The 19,821-nt window shown below is 44.9% G+C and overlaps 1 protein-coding gene across 1 annotated transcript in view; it reads left to right on the forward strand.

The window, feature by feature from the left end:
* Window positions 1–3,080: 3,080 nt before the first annotated feature.
* Window positions 3,081–19,821, forward strand: part of LOC144485994 (sodium/potassium-transporting ATPase subunit alpha-3-like) — a 165,499-nt gene continuing 148,758 nt past the window's right edge. The window contains exon 1 of the mRNA XM_078204100.1: window positions 3,081–3,176. Within this exon, the coding sequence (XP_078060226.1) occupies window positions 3,135–3,176 (42 nt within the window). The 5' untranslated portion in view covers window positions 3,081–3,134. The remainder of the gene's footprint in view (window positions 3,177–19,821) is intronic.

Here is a 19,821-nt window from a genome sequence, read left to right on the forward strand (position 1 = left end):
AACCTATGCCCCTGAGTAATTGACTCTTCCACCCTGGGAAAAAGCTTCCACTCTGTCCATGCCTCTCATAATCTTCTATCAGGTCTCCCCTCAACCTCCGTCGCTCCAGTGAGAACAAACCGAGTTTCTCCGACCTCTCCTCATAACTAATGCTCTCCATACCAGGCAACATCCTGGTAAATCTTTTCTGAACCCTCTCCAAAGCCTCCACATCCTTCTGGTAGTGTGGCGACCAGAATTGAACACTATATTCCAAGTGCGGCCTGAATAAGGTTCTATAAAGCTGCAACATGACTTGCCAATTTTTAAACTCAATACCCCGGCCGATAAAGGCAAGCATGCCGTATGGCTTCTTGACTACCTTCTCCACCTGCATTGCCACTTTCAATGGCCTGTGTACCTGTACACCCAGATCCCTCTGCCTATCAATACTCTTAAGGGTTCTGCCATTTACTGGATATTTCCTATCTGTATTAGGCCTTCCAAAATGCATTACCTCACATTTGTCCAGATTAAACTCTATCTGCCATCTTTCCGCCCAAGTCTCCAACTGATCTATATCCTGCTGTATCCTTTGGTGGTCCTCATCGCTATCCACAAATCCACCAACCTTTGTGTCGTCGCAAATTTACTGGTCAATCCAGTTACATTTTCCTCCAAATCATTTATATATATTACAAACAGCAAAGGTCCCAGCACTGATCCCTGAGGAACACCACTTGTCACAGCCCTCCATTCGGAAACGCACCCTTCCACTGCTACCCTCTGTCTCCTTTGACCGAGTCAGTTTTGTATCCACCTTGCCAGCTCACCTCTGGTCCCGTGCGACTTCACCTTCTGCACCAGTCTGCCATGAGAGACCTTGTCAAAGGCCTTACTGAAGTCCATGTAGACAACATCAATCCTCTTCATCACTTCCTCGAAAAACTCGATCAAGTTTGTGAGACACGATCTCCCCTTCACAAAACCGTGTTACCTCTCACTAATACGTCCATTTATTTCCAAGTGGGAATAAATCCTGTCTCGAAGAATCCTCTCCAATAACCACTGATGTAAGGCTCACCGGCCTGTAATTACCTGGATTATTCTTGCTACCCTTCTTAAACAAAGGAACAACTTTGGCTGTTCTCCAATCCTCTGGGACCTCCCCTGTCGCCAGTGAGGATACAAAGATTTCTCTCAAGGCCTCAGCAATTTTCTCCCTTGCCTCTCTCAGTATTCTGGGGTATATCCCATCAGGCCATGGGGGCTTGTCTACCTTAACGTTTCTCAAGAACCCCAATACCTCCTCCTTTTTGATCTCAACATGACTCAAACTATCTACATACCCTTTCCCAGACTCATCATCCACCAAGTCTTTCTCCTTGGTGAATACTGACGCAAAATACTCATTTAATACCTCCCGCATTTCCTCTGGCTCCAGGCAAAGATTTCCTCCCTTGTCCTGTACAGTGCGGCGCTCCCTCAGTACTGACCCTCTGACAGTGCGGCACTCCCTCAGTACTGACCCTCTGACAGTGCGGCACTCCCCCAGTACTGACCCTCTGACAGTGCGGCACTCCCTCAGTACTGACCCTCTGACAGTGCGGCGCTCCCTCAGTACTGACCCTCTGACAGTGCGGCGCTCCCTCAGTACTGACCCTCTGACAGTGCGGCACTCCCTCAGTACTGACCCTCTGACAGTGCAACACTCCCTCAGTACTGACCCTCTGACAGTGCGGCACTCCCTCAGTACTGACCCTCTGACAGTGCAGCACTCCCTCAGTACTGACCCTCTGACAGTGCGGCACTCCCTCAGTACTGACCCTCTGACAATGCAACACTCCCTCAGTACCGACCCTCTGACAGTGCGGCACTCCCTCAGTACTGACCCTCTGACAATGCGGCACTCCCTCAGTACTGACCCTCTGACAGTGCAACACTCCCTCAGTACTGACCCTCTGACAGTGCGGTGCTCCCTCAGTACTGACCCTCTGACAGTGCAACACTCCCTCAGTACTGACCCTCTGACAGTGCGGCACTCCCTCAGTACTGACCCTCTGACAGTGCAGCACTCCCTCAGTACTGACCCTCTGACAGTGCGGCACTCCCTCAGTACTGACCCTCTGACAATGCAACACTCCCTCAGTACCGACCCTCTGACAGTGCGGCACTCCCTCAGTACTGACCCTCTGACAATGCGGCACTCCCTCAGTACTGACCTCTAACAGTGCAGCACTCCCTCAGTACTGACCCTCTGACAGTGCGGCACTCCCTCAGTACTGACCCTCTGACAGTGCGGCACTCCCTCAGTGCTGACCCTCTGACAATGCAGCGCTCCCTCAGTACTGACCTTCTGACAGTGCAACACTCCCTCAGTACCGACCCTCTGACAGTGTAACACTCCCTCAGTACTGACCCTCTGACAATGCAGCGCTCCCTCAGTACTGACCCTCTGACAGTGCAGCACTCCCTCAGTACTGACCCTCTGACAGTGCGGCACTCCCTCAGTACTGACCCTCTGACAGTGCAGCACTCCCTCAGTGCTGACCCTCTGACAATGCAGCGCTCCCTCAGTACTGACCCTCTGACAGTGCAGCACTCCCTCAGTACTGACCCTCTGACAGTGCGGCACTCCCTCAGTACTGACCCTCTGACAGTGCAGCACTCCCTCAGCACTGACCCTCTGACAGTGCAGCACTCCCTCAGTACTGACCCTCTGACAGTGCGGCACTCCCTCAGTACTGACCCTCTGACAGTGCAGCACTCCCTCAGCACTGACCCTCTGACAGTGCAGCACTCCCTCAGCACTGACCCTCTGATAGTGCAGCACTCCCTCAGCACTGACCCTCTGACAGTGCAGCACTCCCTCAGTACTGACCCTCTGACAGTGCAGCACTCCCTCAGTACTGACCCTCTGACAGTGCGGCACTCCGTCAGTACTTTCGTGACCACGCCTTTCTGTTGAGGACTCAGATGTGAGATTGTGTTCCGCCAGTTTATCAGTTTATTTTTGGAGCGTGAATACCATATGTTTATTTGTTTTGTCAATCCATTAATCCAGAGCGAATGTCACATGACCCGGTTACCAGCACCAATTCTCAAGTAGGAAGTGGAAGCTGGCTTGTTTCTGTGTGGAAGGAGCAGTTTGAGAGATGTTGACCGAGCCCTTGGATCAGTCGATGACCGATGATCAGGTAATGTATTCGATCTGCTCCTGCCAGCCAGCCCGGGTAACAGCAGCTGAGTTCAGCTATCTCTCTGGACTGGGGCAGAGGTCAGTCTTTAAGATGCAAAGTACAATATGATGCTGCCTGGAACTCTCAGTGCTGCACACTCTATTTCCATTCAGCATCAGGCGCTGCTCACTCAGCCTGTTCCGTGTCTCACATTAGCCTCTCAAACACTTCTGCCCACTCGCTGCAGTTTCCACCCTGCTCACTGGCCTGCTGACAACTACTTGAACCTCAGTCACGCTGTGTCCCTCTCCCTGCCTCAGTCACCCTCTCTTTCTCTCAGCCTCTCTCACCCTGCCCTTTGCCTCTCTCACGTTGTCTCTCTCTCTCTGTCTCTCTCTCTCTTTGCTTCTCACCCTCTGTCTCTCTCTCTCTCTGCCTCAGTCACCCTCACTCTCTCTATCTTCCTCTCTCACCCTCTGCCTCTCTCTTTCTCTCGGCCTCTTTCATCCTCTGTCTACCTCTCTCCCTTCTGCCTCTCTCTGCCTCTCGCACTTTTTCTCTGTCTCTCTCTCTCACCTTGTGTTTCTTTCTCTCTCTGTTCCTCTCTGACCCTCTGACTCTCTCTCTCTTATGATTTCAACTTTTCTATAAGTCTAGCTCTTTCTCATGTCAGTCTTTTAATCTCCCTCTGCCATTCTCTAACTCTCTGTTACTGTCCTATCTCTGTCTCTCTGTCTCCCTCTGTCTTTCTGCATCTCTATTTTTTCTGTCTCTGCCTCCATGAATGTTTTTTCTCTCTCTTTCTCCTTTCTCTCTGTTTCTCTGTCCTTGCCTTACTGTTTCTCACTCTGTCCCATTTCCTCATTCAATTTCTCATTCAGTAACTCACTGAGTTTCTGTCTCTGTGTAACTCTTTTTCTCTCTCTCTCTGTCAAATGTCCTGTCTGTATCTCCTTGTCCCTGTAAAATTTATCTCTTGATCGCCCTTTTTTTCCTCAATTGTCGCTCTCTGTTTGTCCTCACTCTGTCTTAATATCTCTCTCTGCCTCACCATTCCTGTCTTTCTCTCTCTCTATTTGCACTATCTCGCTCTCTGTCAGGATTACAGCTATGTGCTGTACCCGTCTGTCCAAACACTGCCTGTTGCCACTCGGTGTCTCTTCCTCTTGCTGTTTCTCTCCATTTCTGTCTTTCCCTGCCTCTCCTCTCTCTCTCTCTCTCACACTCACTCCATTCTCCTCCATCACACGACATTGACAAGGTCATGGTCTCCGATAAGGGAAATATTTCTGTTTGCTGGGTATAGATTAGGGTTTGATGTGATGGAGGGTGAGTGAACAAGGGAACTGATTGCAGGAACATTCCAGACATGGCGGGCGGAGGGGGGCACAAGCAGCTCGAGGGAGTGAGCAGCTGTACACAAAAGCCTGGACTGAGAGCGGAGAAAAGTGATAGCGTGACTGACATTAAACCGGAGACACTCACAGGACCAGTGACATTCAGGCAGAGGTGGGGACTGTTCTCCTTGGAGAAAAGAAGGCTGAGAGGAGATTTGACAGAGATGTTCAAAATCACGAGGGGGCTGGACAGAGTAGACGGGGAGAAACTGTTCCCGCTTGTAAAAAGACCGAGAAAGAGAGGGCACAGATATAAAGGGCACAGTCTGACTGGTTCTTCACGCCAACGCTCCCGCTGCAGCGAGGCCAGAGAATTCGGCAACTCAGCCAAATCTCGGTTTACTGCAGCGGGATGGGAAAATCCAGCCGGCATGAACAGCCACAAGAGTCCGGCTAAAGTGTTTAGCAAAAGAAGCAAATGTGTTGTGAAGAAAGTCTTTTTCACACAGCGAGTGGTTGTGGTCTGGAATGTTCTGCCTGGGAGTGTGGTGGAGGCAGATTCAATCGAGGCTTTCAAGGGGGCATTAGGTGATTATGTGAACAGAAACAGTGTGCAGGGGTTACAGGGGAATGGCACTAAGTCATGATGCTGATTTGGAGAGCCGGTGCGGACACAATGGGCCGAATGGCCTCCCCCTATGATTCTATGATTTTGAGTCTAAATCAGGCTGATCTGTCAGAGTCTGATTGTGAACCTCCTGGCTGGGATTCTCCCAAAAACATTCTCAATTCCCAATGTGTGGGAAAATGGGAGTAAATAACACCAGTTTGTTTAGCGTGATTTCCAGAATGAATCTCTGACATTTTGTGTGAGCAGGAACGTGGCGGCTGGGAGAATCGCCTCCCAGATTTTCAAAGGCCTGCACATTGAAGTCCCATTTCATCATCACATCCCCAGGTTACAAATATAGAAAACACCCCAGACAGACCCACTGGGAAATTAATACTCATATCGTGACACTAAAATCTATCCATTGCCTTATTCATTCCTATACCTGCACCATCCGCAAACCCAACAATGATCCCTTATCTCAGTAATCTCCTCCAGCCCTGAGAACCCTCCATATCTCTGTAACCTCCTCCAGCCCCTCCAACCCTCCCTATCGCTGTAACCTCCTCCAGCCCCTACAACCCTCCCTATCTCTGTAACCTCCTCCAGCCCCTACAACCCTCCCTATCGCTGTAACCCCCTCCAGCCACCTACAATCTTCCCTATATTTGTAACTCCTCCAGCCCCTACAACCTCCCTATCTCTGTAACCTCCTCCAGCCCCTACAACCCTCCCGGTCACTGTAACCTCCTCCAGCCCCTACAACCCTCCCTACCTCTGTAACCTCCTCCAGTCGCTACAACCTTCGCTTTCTCTGTAAATTCCTCCAATCCCTCGACCCCCCCCCCTATCTCTATAACCTGCTCCAACTCCTACAGGCCTCCCTATTTCTGTTACCACCTCAAGCCACTACAAACCACACTTTCTCCGAAAGTTCCTTCAGCTCCTACAACTCTTTCAATCTCTGTAACCTTCTCCAGCCTCACAACTCTTCACATCTCTCTAATCTCCTCCAGCCCCTACAACATTTCCTTTCTGTGTAAATTCCTCCAGCCCCTACAATCCTCTCTATCTCTGTAACTTTCTCTTGCCCCTGCAATCCTAGCTATCTCTGTAATCTCCTTCAGCCTCTACAACCCTCCCTCTCTCTGTAACAACCCCCAGTCCCTACAACACTCCCTATCTCTGTAAAGTCCAGCACCTTCAACCTACCTTATCTGTAACCTCCTCCAGTCCGTACAACCCTCCTGATCTCTGTAACCTCCTCCAGCCTCTACATCCCTCCCTATCTCAGTAACCTTCTCCAGTTGCTAAATACCTTCTTATCTCTGTATCCAACTCCAGCCCTTACATCCTTCCCTATCTCTGTAAATTCCTCCAGCCATTACACCACTCTCCCTCTCTCTGTAACCTCCTCCAGCCCCTACACCACACTCCCTATCTCTGTAACTCGCTCCAATTCCTACTACAATCCCTTTCTCTGTAACCTCCTCCAGCCTCACAACCCTTCCCATCTCTGTAACCACCTCCAACCCCTAGAACTGTCCGTATCTCTGTAACCTCCTGCGACTGTTAAAAATCACCAAATAAAAGCAATTCTGTGGATGCTGGAATATGAAACAAAAACAGAAAATGCTTGAAAATCTCAGTGGGTCTCACAGCATCTGTGGAGAGAGAAAAGAGCCAACATTTCGATTCTGGAGCGAAGAGCAAAGAAAAGGTCATAGAAGGTTCAACACCTTCCCCTTTACCTCCTCCCGGCTCACCATCCCAGGTCATAGAGTCATAGAGGTTTACAGCATGGAAACAGGCCCTTCAGCCCAACTTCTCCATGCTGCCCTTTTGTTTTAAACTCCTAAAATAATCCCAATTGCCTGCATTTGGCCCATATCCCTCTATACCCATCTAATCCATATAACTATCTAAATGCTTTTTAAAAGATAAAATTGTACCCGCCTCTACTACTACCTCTGGAAGCTTGTTCCAGACACTCACCACCCGCTGTGTGAAACAATTACCCCTCTGGACACTTTTGTATCTCTCCCCTCTTGCCTTAAACCTATGCCCTCTAGTTTTAGACTCCCCTACCTTTGGGAAAGGATATTGACTATCTACCTTATCTATGCCCCTCATTATTTTATAGACCTCTATAAGGGGTCACCCCTCAGCCTCCTACGCTCCAGAGAAAAAAGTCCCAGTCTATCCAGCCTCTCCTTATAACTCAAACCATCAACTCCCGGTAGCATCATAGAACATAGAACAGTACAGCACAGAACAGGCCCTTCGGCCCACGATGTTGTGCCGAGAGCTTTGTCTGAAACCAAGATCAAGCTATCCCACTCCCTATCATCCTGGTGTGCTCCATGTGCCTATCCAATACCCGCTTAAATGTTCCTAAAGTGTCTGACTCCACTATCACTGCAGGCAGTCCATTCCCCACCCCAGCCATTCTCTGCGTAAAGAACCTACCTCTGATATCCTTCCTGTATCTCCCACCACGAACCCTATAGTTATGCCCCCTTGTAATAGCTCCATCCACCCGAGGAAATAGTCTTTGAACATTCACTCTATCTATCCCCTTCATCATTTTATAAACCTCTATTAAGTCTCCCCTCAGCCTCCTCCACTCCAGAGAGAACAGCCCTAGCTCCCTCAACCTTTCCTCATAAGACCTACCCTCCAAACCAGGCAGCATCCTGGTAAATCTCCTCTGCACTCTTTCCAGCGCTTCCACATCCTTCTTATAGTGAGGTGACCAGAACTGCACACAATATTCCAAATGTGGTCTCACCAAGGTCCTGTACAGTTGCAGCATAACCCCACGGCTCTTAAACTCCAACCCCCTGTTAATAAAAGCTAACACACTATAGGCCTTCTTCACAGCTCTATCCACTTGAGTGGCAACCATTAGAGATCTGTGGATATGAACCCCAAGATCTCTCTGTTCCTCCACAGTCTTCAGAACCCTACCTTTGACCCTGTAATCCACATTTAAATTAGTCCTACCAAAATGAATCACCTCACATTTATCAGGGTTAAACTCCATTTGCCATTTTTCAGCCCAGCTTTGCATCCTATCTATGTCCCTTTGCAGCCTACAACAGCCTTCCACCTCATCCACTACTCCACCAATCTTGGTGTCATCAGCAAATTTACTGATCCACCCTCCAGCCCCCTCCTCTAAGTCATTAATAAAAATCACAAAGAGCAGAGGACCAAGCACTGATCCCTGCGGCACTCCGCTAGCAACCTGCCTCCAATCCGAAAATTTTCCATCGACCACCACCCTCTGTCTTCGATCAGATAGCCAGTTACCTATCCAATCGGCCAACTTTCCCTCTATCCCACATCTCCTCACTTTCATCATAAGCTGACCATGGGGGACCTTATCAAACGCCTTACTAAAATCCATGTATATGACATCAACTGCCCTACCTTCATCAACACACTTAGTTACCTCCTCAAAAAATTCTATCAAATTTGTGAGGCACGACTTGCCCTTCACGAATCCGTGCTGACTATCCCGGATTAATCCGCATCTTTCTAAATGGTCGTAAATCCCATCTCTAAGGACCTTTTCCATCAATTTACCAACCACCGAAGTAAGACTAACCGGTCTATAATTACCAGGGTCATTTCTATTCCCTTTCTTAAACAGAGGAACAACATTCGCCATTCTCCAGTCCTCTGGTACCATCCCCGTGGACAGAGAGGACCCAAAGATCAAAGCCAAAGGCTCTGCAATCTCATCCCTTGCCTCCCAAAGAATCCTAGGATACATTTCATCAGGCCCAGGGGACTTATCGACCTTCAGTTTATTCAAAACTGCCAGGACATTCTCTCTCCGAACATCTATTTTCTCCAGCCTATTAGCCTGTAACACCTTCTCTTCCTCAAAAACATGGCCCCTCTCCTTGGTGAACACTGAAGAAAAGTATTCATTCATCACCTCGCCTATCTCTACTGACTCCATACACAAGTTCCCACTACTGTCCTTGACCGGCCCTAACCTCACCCTGGTCATTCTTTTATTCCTCACATAAGAGTAAAAAGCCTTGGGGTTTTCCTTGATCCAACCCGCCAAGGACTTTTCGTGTCCCCTCCTAGCTCTCCTAAGCCCCTTTTTCAGCTCATTCCTTGCTAACTTGTAACCCTCAATCGAGCCATCTGAACCTTGTTTCCTCATCCCTACATAAGCTTCCCTCTTCCTTTTCACAAGACATTCCACCTCTTTCGTGAACCATGGTTCCCTCACTCGGCCATTTCCTCCCTGCCTGACAGGGACATACCTATCAAGGACATCCAGTATTTGTTCCTTGAAAAAGTTCCACTTTTCATTAGTTCCTTTCCCTGACAGTTTCTGTTCCCAACTTATGCCCCCTAATTCTTGCTTAATCGCATTATAATTACCTCTCCCCCAATTGTAAACCTTGCCCTGCCGTACGGCCCTATCCCTCTCCATTGCAATAACAAAAGACACCGAATTGTGGTCACTATCTCCAAAGTGCTCTCCCACAACCAAATCTAACACTTGGCCCGGTTCATTTCCCAGTACCAAATCCAATGTGGCCTCACCTCTTGTCGGCCTATCCACATATTGTGTCAGGAAACCCTCATCCTAGTAAATCTTTTCTGCACTCTTTCTAGTTTAATAATATCCTTTCTATAATAGGGTGACCAGAACTGCACATAGTATTCCAAGTGTGGCCTTACCAATGTCTTGTACAACTTCAACAAGATGTCCCAACTCCTGTATTCAATGTTCTGACCAATGAAACCGAGCATGCCGAATGCCTTCTTCACCACTCTGTCCACCTGTGACTCCACTTTCAAGGAGCTATGAACATGTACCCCTAGATCTCTTTGTTCTGTAACTCTCCCCAACGCCCTACCATTAACTGAGTAAGTCTTGTCCTGGTTCAATCTACCAAAATGCATCACCTTGCAATTGTCTAAATTAAACTCCATCTGCCATTCATCAGCCCACTGGCCCAATTGATCAAGATCCCATTGGTGGCATAGTGGACAGTGAAGAAAGTTATCTCAGAGATAACTTTCTTCACTATCCACTATGCCACCAATCTTGGTCCATCCTAAACACCCTTTTCAGGTGAAGCAGCGCTTCACATGCACCTCCTTCATTCTGGTCTATTGCATTCGCTGCTCCCAATGTGATCTACTCTACATCGGAGAGACCAAACGCAGACTGGTATAATTATCATTATAATATAACATATTTTGAGACCAAACACCTTCGGTCCGTCTGAAACCAGGATCCAGACCTTCCTGTCATTTTCTCCTGCCCACATGTCTGTCCTTGGCCTTTTGCAATGTTCTAGTGAACCCCAATGCAAACTGATGGAACAGCACCTCATTTTCCAATTGGGAACTTTACAGTCTACTGGACGAAACATTGAGTTCAGCAACTTCAGAACATGAACTCTCCCCACCATTGTCACAATATTTCCATTTTATTTCATTTCTTCTTTTCATCTCATTCATCCATTTTTATCACTCTTCATTCTCACTTCCATTTTTCCACTTCTTCATTCTGGCTCTCCGTTGTGCACCCCCCCCCCCCCCCCCCGACTTCAGGGCAATTATCACATTCCTCAGACAGTCCCTTTACGATCAGTACCTCTGTTCTGCCATCCACACATTCTGACCACTTAATGGACATTTCTATTACCTTTCTCAGTCTTCTTTATCATCATCATTTTCATTCCGTTTGTCCAATTACAGCCCCCTCCCCACCTTCATAGTGTAAATCTCTTCTGATTTTATTTGCTCTTAGCTCTGATGAAGGATCAAGCAGATTTGAAATGTTGCCCCTATTCTTTTTGATTTGATTTGATTTATTATTGTCACACGTATTAGCATACAGTGAAAAGTATTCTTTATTGCGCGCTCTACAGATAAAACATACCGTTCATAGAGAAAGAAATGAGAGAGTGCAGAATGTAGTGTTACAGGCAAAGCTGGGGTGTAGAGAAAGATCAACTTAATGCAAGGTAAGTCCATTCAAAAGTCTGACAGCAACAGGGAAGAAGCTGTTCTTGAGTCGGTTGCTAAGTGACCACAGACTTTGGTATCTTTTTCCGGACGGGAGAAGGTGGAAGAGAGAATGTTTGGGGTGGGCCTTAATTATGCCGGCTGCTTTGCCGAGGGAGCGGGAATGTAGACAGAGTCAATGGATGGGAGGCTGGTTTGCGTGATGGATTGGGCTACATTCATTCTCCACAGATGCTGTCAGACCGCTGAGAATTTCCTGTTTCCGTTGTGTAAAAATGACCAAATCCTCATTATTAAGTAAAGTTCAGGCGAAATGGCAGATATAATAGGTTTTATACAGAAACTTTATCACAGGAGAGTTTATACAGGAACTGTATCACGGGGGTTTATACAGGAACTGTATCACAGGGGGTTTATACAGGAACTGTATCACAGGGGATTTATACAAGAACTGTGTCACAGGGGGTTTATACAGAAACTGTATCACAGGGGGTTTATACAGGAACTGTATCACAGGGGGGTTTATACAGGAACTGTATCACAGGGGGTTTATACAGGAACTGTAACACAGAGGGTTTATACAGGAACTGTATCACAGGGGTTATTACAGGAACTGTATCGCAGGGGGGTTTATACAGGTACTGTATCACTGGGGGATTTATACAGGAACTATATTCCAGGGGATTTATACAAGAACTGTATCTCAGTGGGGATTATACAAGAACTGTATCACGGGGGTTTATACAGGAACTGTATCACAGGAGGGTTTATACAGGAACTGTATCACCGGGGGATTTATACAGGAACTGTAACACAGGGGGTTTATACAGGAACTGTAACACAGGGGGTTTATACAGGAACTGTATCACAGGGGGTTTCTACAGGAACTGTAACACAGGAGGGTTTATACAGGAACCGTATCACCGGGGGGTTTATACAGGAACTGTATCACAGTGGGATTATACAGGAACTGTAACACAGTGGGGTTTATACAAGAACTGTATCACAGGAGGGTTTATACAGGAACTGTATCACGGGGGTTTATACAGGAACTGTATCGCAAGGGGGTTTATACAGGTACTGTATCACTGGGGGATTTATACAGGAACTGTAACACGGGGGTTTTATACAGGAACTGTATCACAAGGGGTTTATACAGGAACTGCATCACAGTGGGATTATACAGGAACTGTATCACAGGAGGGTTTATACAGGAACTGTATCACGGGGGTTTATACAGGAACTGTATCACGGGGGTTTATACAGGAACTGTATCACGGGGGTTTATACAGGAACTGTATCACGGGGGTTTATACAGGAACTGTATCACGGGGGTTTATACAGGAACTGTATCGCAGGGGGGTTTATACAGGTACTGTATCACGGGGGGGTTTATACAGGAACTGCATCACAGTGGGATTATACAGGAACTGTAACTCGGGGGTTTATACAGGAACTGTATCACAGGGGGTTTATACAGGAACTGTATCACAGTGGGATTACACAGGAACTGTATCACAGTGGGATTATACAGGAACTGTATCACAGGAGGGTTTATGCAGGAACTGTATCACAGGGGAGTATATACAGGAACATCGATAGTCACAGGTGAGGTGTCTGAAGATTGGAGGGTGGCAAATGTTGTGCCGTTGTTTAAAAAGCGCTGCAGGGAAAAACATGGGAACTACAGGCCAGCGAGCCTCACATCTGTGGTGGGTAAGTTGTTGGAAGGTATTTTGAGAGACAGGATCTTAGAGGCATTTAGAGGCACAAGGACAGATTAGGGACAGTCAGCATGGCTTTGTGAGTGGAAAATCATGTCTCACAAATTTGATTGAGTTTTTTGAAGGGGAACCAAGAAGGTAGATGAGGGCAATGCAGTTGATGTTGTCTACATGGACTTTAGCAAGGCCTTTGACAAGGTACCACATGGTAGGTTCTTGCATAAGATTAAATCTCACGGGATCCAGGGCGAGGTAGCTAAACAGATACAAAATTGGCTTGATGACAGAAGCCAGAGGGTGGTTGCAAAGGGATGCTTTTCAAACTGGAGGCCTGTGACCAACGGTATGCCTCAGGGATCGGTACTAAGTCCACTGTTATTTGTCATTTGAGAATATAGGAGGCATGGTCAGTAAGTTTGCAGATGACACCAAGATTGGTGGCATAGTGGTCAGAAAGGAAGATTATCGAGGATTGCAACGAGATGTTGATCAGTTGGGCCAGTGGGCTGATGAATGGCAGATGGAGTTTAATTTACAAAGATGCAAGGTGATGCATTCTGGTAGATTGAACCAGGACAAGACTTACTCAGTTAATGCTAGAGTGTTGGGAAGAGTTACAGAGCAAAGAGATCTAGGGATAGGTTCATAACTCCTTGAAATTGGAGTCACAGGTGGTCAGAGTGGTGAAGGAGGCATTTGGCATGCTTGGTTTCATTGGTCAGAACATTGAATACAGGATTTGGGACATCTTGTTGAAGTTGTACAAGACATTGGTAAGGCCACAATTGGAATACTGTGTGCAGTCCTGGTCACCCTATTATACAAAGGATATTATTAAACTAGAAAGAGTGCAGAAAAGATTTACTAGGATGCTACCAGGCTTTGATGGTTTGAGTTACAAGGAGGGTCTGGATAGACTGGGACTTTTTTCTCTGGAGTGTAGGAGGCTGAGGGGTGATCTTATAGAGGTTTATAAAATAATGAGGGGCATAGATAAGGTGGATAGTCAATATCTTTTCCAAAAGGTAGAGGAGTCTAAAACTAGAGGACATAGGTTTAAGGTGAGAGGGGAGAGATACAAAAGTGTCCAGAAGAGCAATGTTTTCACACAAAGAGTGTCTGCAACAAGTTGCCAGAGGTAGTAGTAGAGGCGGGTACAATTTTGTCTTTTAAAAAGCGTTTAGACAGTTACATGGGTAAGATGGGTATAGAGGGATATGGGCCAAATGTGGACAATTGGGACTAGCTGAGGGGTTTAAAAAAAAGGCTGGCATGGACAAGTTGGGCCGAAGGACCTGTTTCCATGCTGTAAACCTCTATCCCTTTATAAACCTCGATAACTGCATCATTGGGTTTATACAAAAACTATCCCACGGGGTTTATGCAGAAATTGTTTCACACGGGGATTTATACAGTAACTATATCAGAGGGGGATTTATACAGGAACTGTATCACAGGGTGATTTATACAGTAACTATATCACAGGGGGATTTATACAGTAACTATATCACAGGGGGTTTATACAGGAACTGTATCACAGGGGGATTTATACAGTAACTATATCACAGGGGGATTTATACTGTAACTATATCACAGGGGGTTTATACAGGAACTGTATCACAGGGGGATTTATACAGTAACTATATCACAGGGGGTTTATACAGGAACTGTATCACAGGGGGATTTATACAGTAACTATATCACAGGGGGATTTATACTGTAACTAAATCACAGGGGGATTTATACAGTAACTATATCACAGGGGGATTTATACAGTAACTATATCACAGGGGGATTTATACAGTAACTATATCACAGGGGGATTTATACAGTAACTATATCACAGGGGGGTTTATACAGGAACTGTATCACAGGGGGATTTATACAGTAACTATATCACAGGGGGGTTTATACAGGAACTGTATCACAGGGGGATTTATACAGTAACTATATCACAGGGGGATTTATACAGTAACTATATCACAGGGGGATTTATACAGTAACTATATCACAGGGGGATTTATACAGTAACTATATCACAGGGGGGTTTATACAGGAACTGTATCACAGGGGGATTTATACAGTGACTATATCACAGGGGGATTTATACTGTAACTATATCACGGGGTTTATACAGGAACTGTATCACAGGGGGATTTATACAGTAACTATATCACAGGGGGTTTATACAGGAACTGTATCACAGGGGGATTTATACAGTAACTATATCACAGGGGGATTTATACAGTAACTATATCACAGGGGGTTTATACAGGAACTGTATCACAGGGGGATTTATACAGTAACTATATCACAGGGGGGTTTATACAGGAACTGTATCACATGGGAGTTTATACAGGAACTGTATCACAGGGGGATTTATACAGGAACTGTATCACAGGGGGATTTATACAGTAACTATATCACAGGGGGGTTTATACAGGAACTGTATCACGGGGTTTATACAGGAACTGTATCACAGGGGGATTTATACAGGAACTGTATCACAGGGGGATTTATACAGGAACTGTATCACAGGGGGATTTATACAGTAACTATATCACACGGGGATTTATACAGGAACTATATCACAGGGGGGTTTATACAGGAACTGTATCACAGGGGGATTGAGACAGTAACTATATCACAGGGGGGTTTATACAGGAACTGTATCACAGGGGGATTTATACAGTAACTATATCACAGGGGGATTTATACAGTAACTATATCACGGGGATTTATACAGGAACTGTATCACAGGGGGTTTATACAGGAACTGTATCACAGGGGGTTTATACAGGAACTGTATCACAGGGGGATTTATACAGTAACTGTATCACAGGGGGATTTATACAGGAACTGTATCACAGGGGGATTTATACAGTAACTATATCACAGGGGGTTTATACAGGAACTGTATCACAGGGGGATTTATACAGTAACTATATCACAGGGGGATTTATACAGGAACTGTATCACAGGGGGTTTATACAGGAACTGTATCACAGGGGGTTTATACAGGAACTGTATCACAGGGGGATTTATACAGTAACTATATCACAGGGGGATTTATACAGGAACTGTATCACAGGGGGTTTATACAGGAACTGTATCACAGGGGGATTTATACAGTAACTATATCACAGGGGGTTTATACAGGAACTGTATCACAGGGGGATTTATACAGTAACTATATCACGGGGATTTATACAGGAACTGTATCACAGGGGGATTTATACAGTAACTATATCACAGGGGGTTTATACAGGAACTGTATCACAGGGGGTTTATACAGGAACTGTATCACAGGGGGTTTATACAGTAACTATATCACAGGGGATTTATACAGTAACTATATCACAGGGGGATTTATACAGGAACTGTATCACAGGGGGATTTATACAGGAACTGTATCACAGGGGGGTTTATACAGGAACTGTATCACAGGGGGATTTATACAGTAACTATATCACAGGGGGGTTTATACAGTAACTATATCACAGGGGGATTTATACAGTAACTATATCACAGGGGGATTTATACAGTAACTATATCACAGGGGGGTTTATACAGGAACTGTATCACAGGGGGATTTATACAGTAACTATATCACAGGGGGATTTATACAGGAACTGTATCACAGGGGGATTTATACAGTAACTATATCACAGGGGGATTTATACAGGAACTGTATCACAGGGGGATTTATACAGTAACTATATCACAGGGGGATTTATACAGGAACTGTATCACAGGGGGATTTATACAGTAACTATATCACAGGGGGTTTATACAGTAACTATATCACAGGGGGATTTATACAGTAACTATATCACAGGGGGTTTATACAGGAACTATATCACAGGGGGATTTATACAGTAACTATATCACAGGGGGATTTATACAGTAACTATATCACAGGGGGATTTATACAGTAACTATATCACAGGGGGTTTATACAGGAACTGTATCACAGGGGGATTTATACAGTAACTATATCACAGGGGGTTTATACAGGAACTATATCACAGGGGGATTTATACAGTAACTATATCACAGGGGGATTTATACAGGAACTGTATCACAGGGGGATTTATACAGTAACTATATCACAGGGGGTTTATACAGGAACTGTATCACAGGGGGATTTATACAGTAACTATATCACGGGGATTTATACAGGAACTGTATCACAGGGGGATTTATACAGTAACTATATCACAGGGGGTTTATACAGGAACTGTATCACAGGGGGTTTATACAGGAACTGTATCACAGGGGGTTTATACAGTAACTATATCACAGGGGATTTATACAGTAACTATATCACAGGGGGATTTATACAGGAACTGTATCACAGGGGGATTTATACAGGAACTGTATCACAGGGGGGTTTATACAGGAACTGTATCACAGGGGGATTTATACAGTAACTATATCACAGGGGGGTTTATACAGTAACTATATCACAGGGGGATTTATACAGTAACTATATCACAGGGGGATTTATACAGTAACTATATCACAGGGGGGTTTATACAGGAACTGTATCACAGGGGGATTTATACAGTAACTATATCACAGGGGGATTTATACAGGAACTGTATCACAGGGGGATTTATACAGTAACTATATCACAGGGGGATTTATACAGGAACTGTATCACAGGGGGATTTATACAGTAACTATATCACAGGGGGATTTATACAGGAACTGTATCACAGGGGGATTTATACAGTAACTATATCACAGGGGGTTTATACAGTAACTATATCACAGGGGGATTTATACAGTAACTATATCACAGGGGGTTTATACAGGAACTATATCACAGGGGGATTTATACAGTAACTATATCACAGGGGGATTTATACAGTAACTATATCACAGGGGGATTTATACAGTAACTATATCACAGGGGGTTTATACAGGAACTGTATCACAGGGGGATTTATACAGGAACTGTATCACAGGGGGATTTATACAGTAACTATATCACAGGGGGATTTATACAGGAACTGTATCACAGGGGGGTTTATACAGGAACTATATCACAGGGGGATTTATACAGTAACTATATCACAGGGGGATTTATACAGTAACTGTATCACAGGGGGGTTTATACAGGAACTATATCACAGGGGGATTTATACAGTAACTATATCACAGGGGGATTTATACAGTAACTATATCACAGGGGGATTTATACAGGAACTATATCACAGGGGGGTTTATACAGTAACTGTATCACAGGGGGGTTTATACAGTAACTATATCACAGGGGATTTATACAGTAACTATATCACAGGGGGATTTATACAGTAACTATATCACAGGGGGATTTATACAGTAACTATATCACAGGGGGTTTATACAGTAACTATATCACAGGGGGATTTATACAGGAACTATATCACAGGGGATTTATACAGTAACTATATCACAGGGGGGTTTATACAGTAACTATATCACAGGGGGGTTTATACAGTAACTGTATCACAGGGGGATTTATACAGTAACTATATCACAGGGGGTTTATACAGTAACTATATCACAGGGGGATTTATACAGGAACTATATCACAGGGGATTTATACAGTAACTATATCATAGGGGGGTTTATACAGTAACTATATCACAGGGGGGTTTATACAGTAACTATATCACAGGGGATTTATACAGTAACTATATCACAGGGGATTTATACAGTAACTATATCACAGGGGGGTTTATACAGTAACTATATCACAGGGGGGTTTATACAGTAACTATATCACAGGGGGATTTATACAGTAACTATATCACAGGGGGGTTTATACAGTAACTATATCACAGGGGATTTATACAGTAACTATATCACAGGGGATTTATACAGTAACTATATCACAGGGGGGTTTATACAGTAACTATATCACAGGGGATTTATACAGTAACTATATCACAGGGGATTTATACAGTAACTATATCACAGGGGGATTTATACAGTAACTATATCACAGGGGGGTTTATACAGTAACTATATCACAGGGGGATTTATACAGTAACTATATCACAGGGGATTTATACAGTAACTGTATCACAGGGGGGTTTATACAGGAACTATATCACAGGGGGATTTATACAGTAACTATATCACAGGGGGGTTTATACAGTAACTATATCACAGGGGGGTTTATACAGTAACTATATCACAGGGGGGTTTATACAGTAACTATATCACGGGGGTTTATACAGGAACTGTATCACAGGGGGATTGATACAGTAACTATATCACAGGGGGATTTATACAGTAACTATATCACGGGGGTTTATACAGGAACTGTATCACAGGGGGATTTATACAGTAACTATATCACAGGGGGATTTATACAGTAACTATATCACGGGGGTTTATACAGGAACTGTATCACAGGGGGATTTATACAGTAACTATATCACAGGGGGATTTATACAGTAACTATATCACAGGGGGATTTATACAGTAACTATATCACGGGGGTTTATACAGGAACTGTATCACAGGGGGATTTATACAGTAACTATATCACAGGGGGATTTATACAGTAACTATATCACGGGGGTTTATACAGGAACTGTATCACAGGGGGATTTATACAGGAACTGTATCACAGGGGGATTTATACAGTAACTATATCACAGGGGGATTTATACAGTAACTATATCACGGGGGATTTATACAGTAACTATATCACAGGGGGGTTTATACAGGAACTGTATCACAGGGGGATTTATACAGTAACTATATCACAGGGGGGTTTATACAGTAACTGTATCACAGGGGGATTTATACAGTAACTATATCACAGGGGGATTTATACAGTAACTATATCACAGGGGGGTTTATACAGTAACTATATCACGGGGATTTATACAGTAACTATATCACAGGGGGGTTTATACAGTAACTGTATCACGGGGATTTATACAGTAACTATATCACAGGGGGAGTTATACAGTAAC

This window comes from Mustelus asterias, unplaced genomic scaffold (assembly GCF_964213995.1).
Source record: "Mustelus asterias unplaced genomic scaffold, sMusAst1.hap1.1 HAP1_SCAFFOLD_262, whole genome shotgun sequence".
Lineage (NCBI taxonomy): Eukaryota > Metazoa > Chordata > Chondrichthyes > Carcharhiniformes > Triakidae > Mustelus > Mustelus asterias.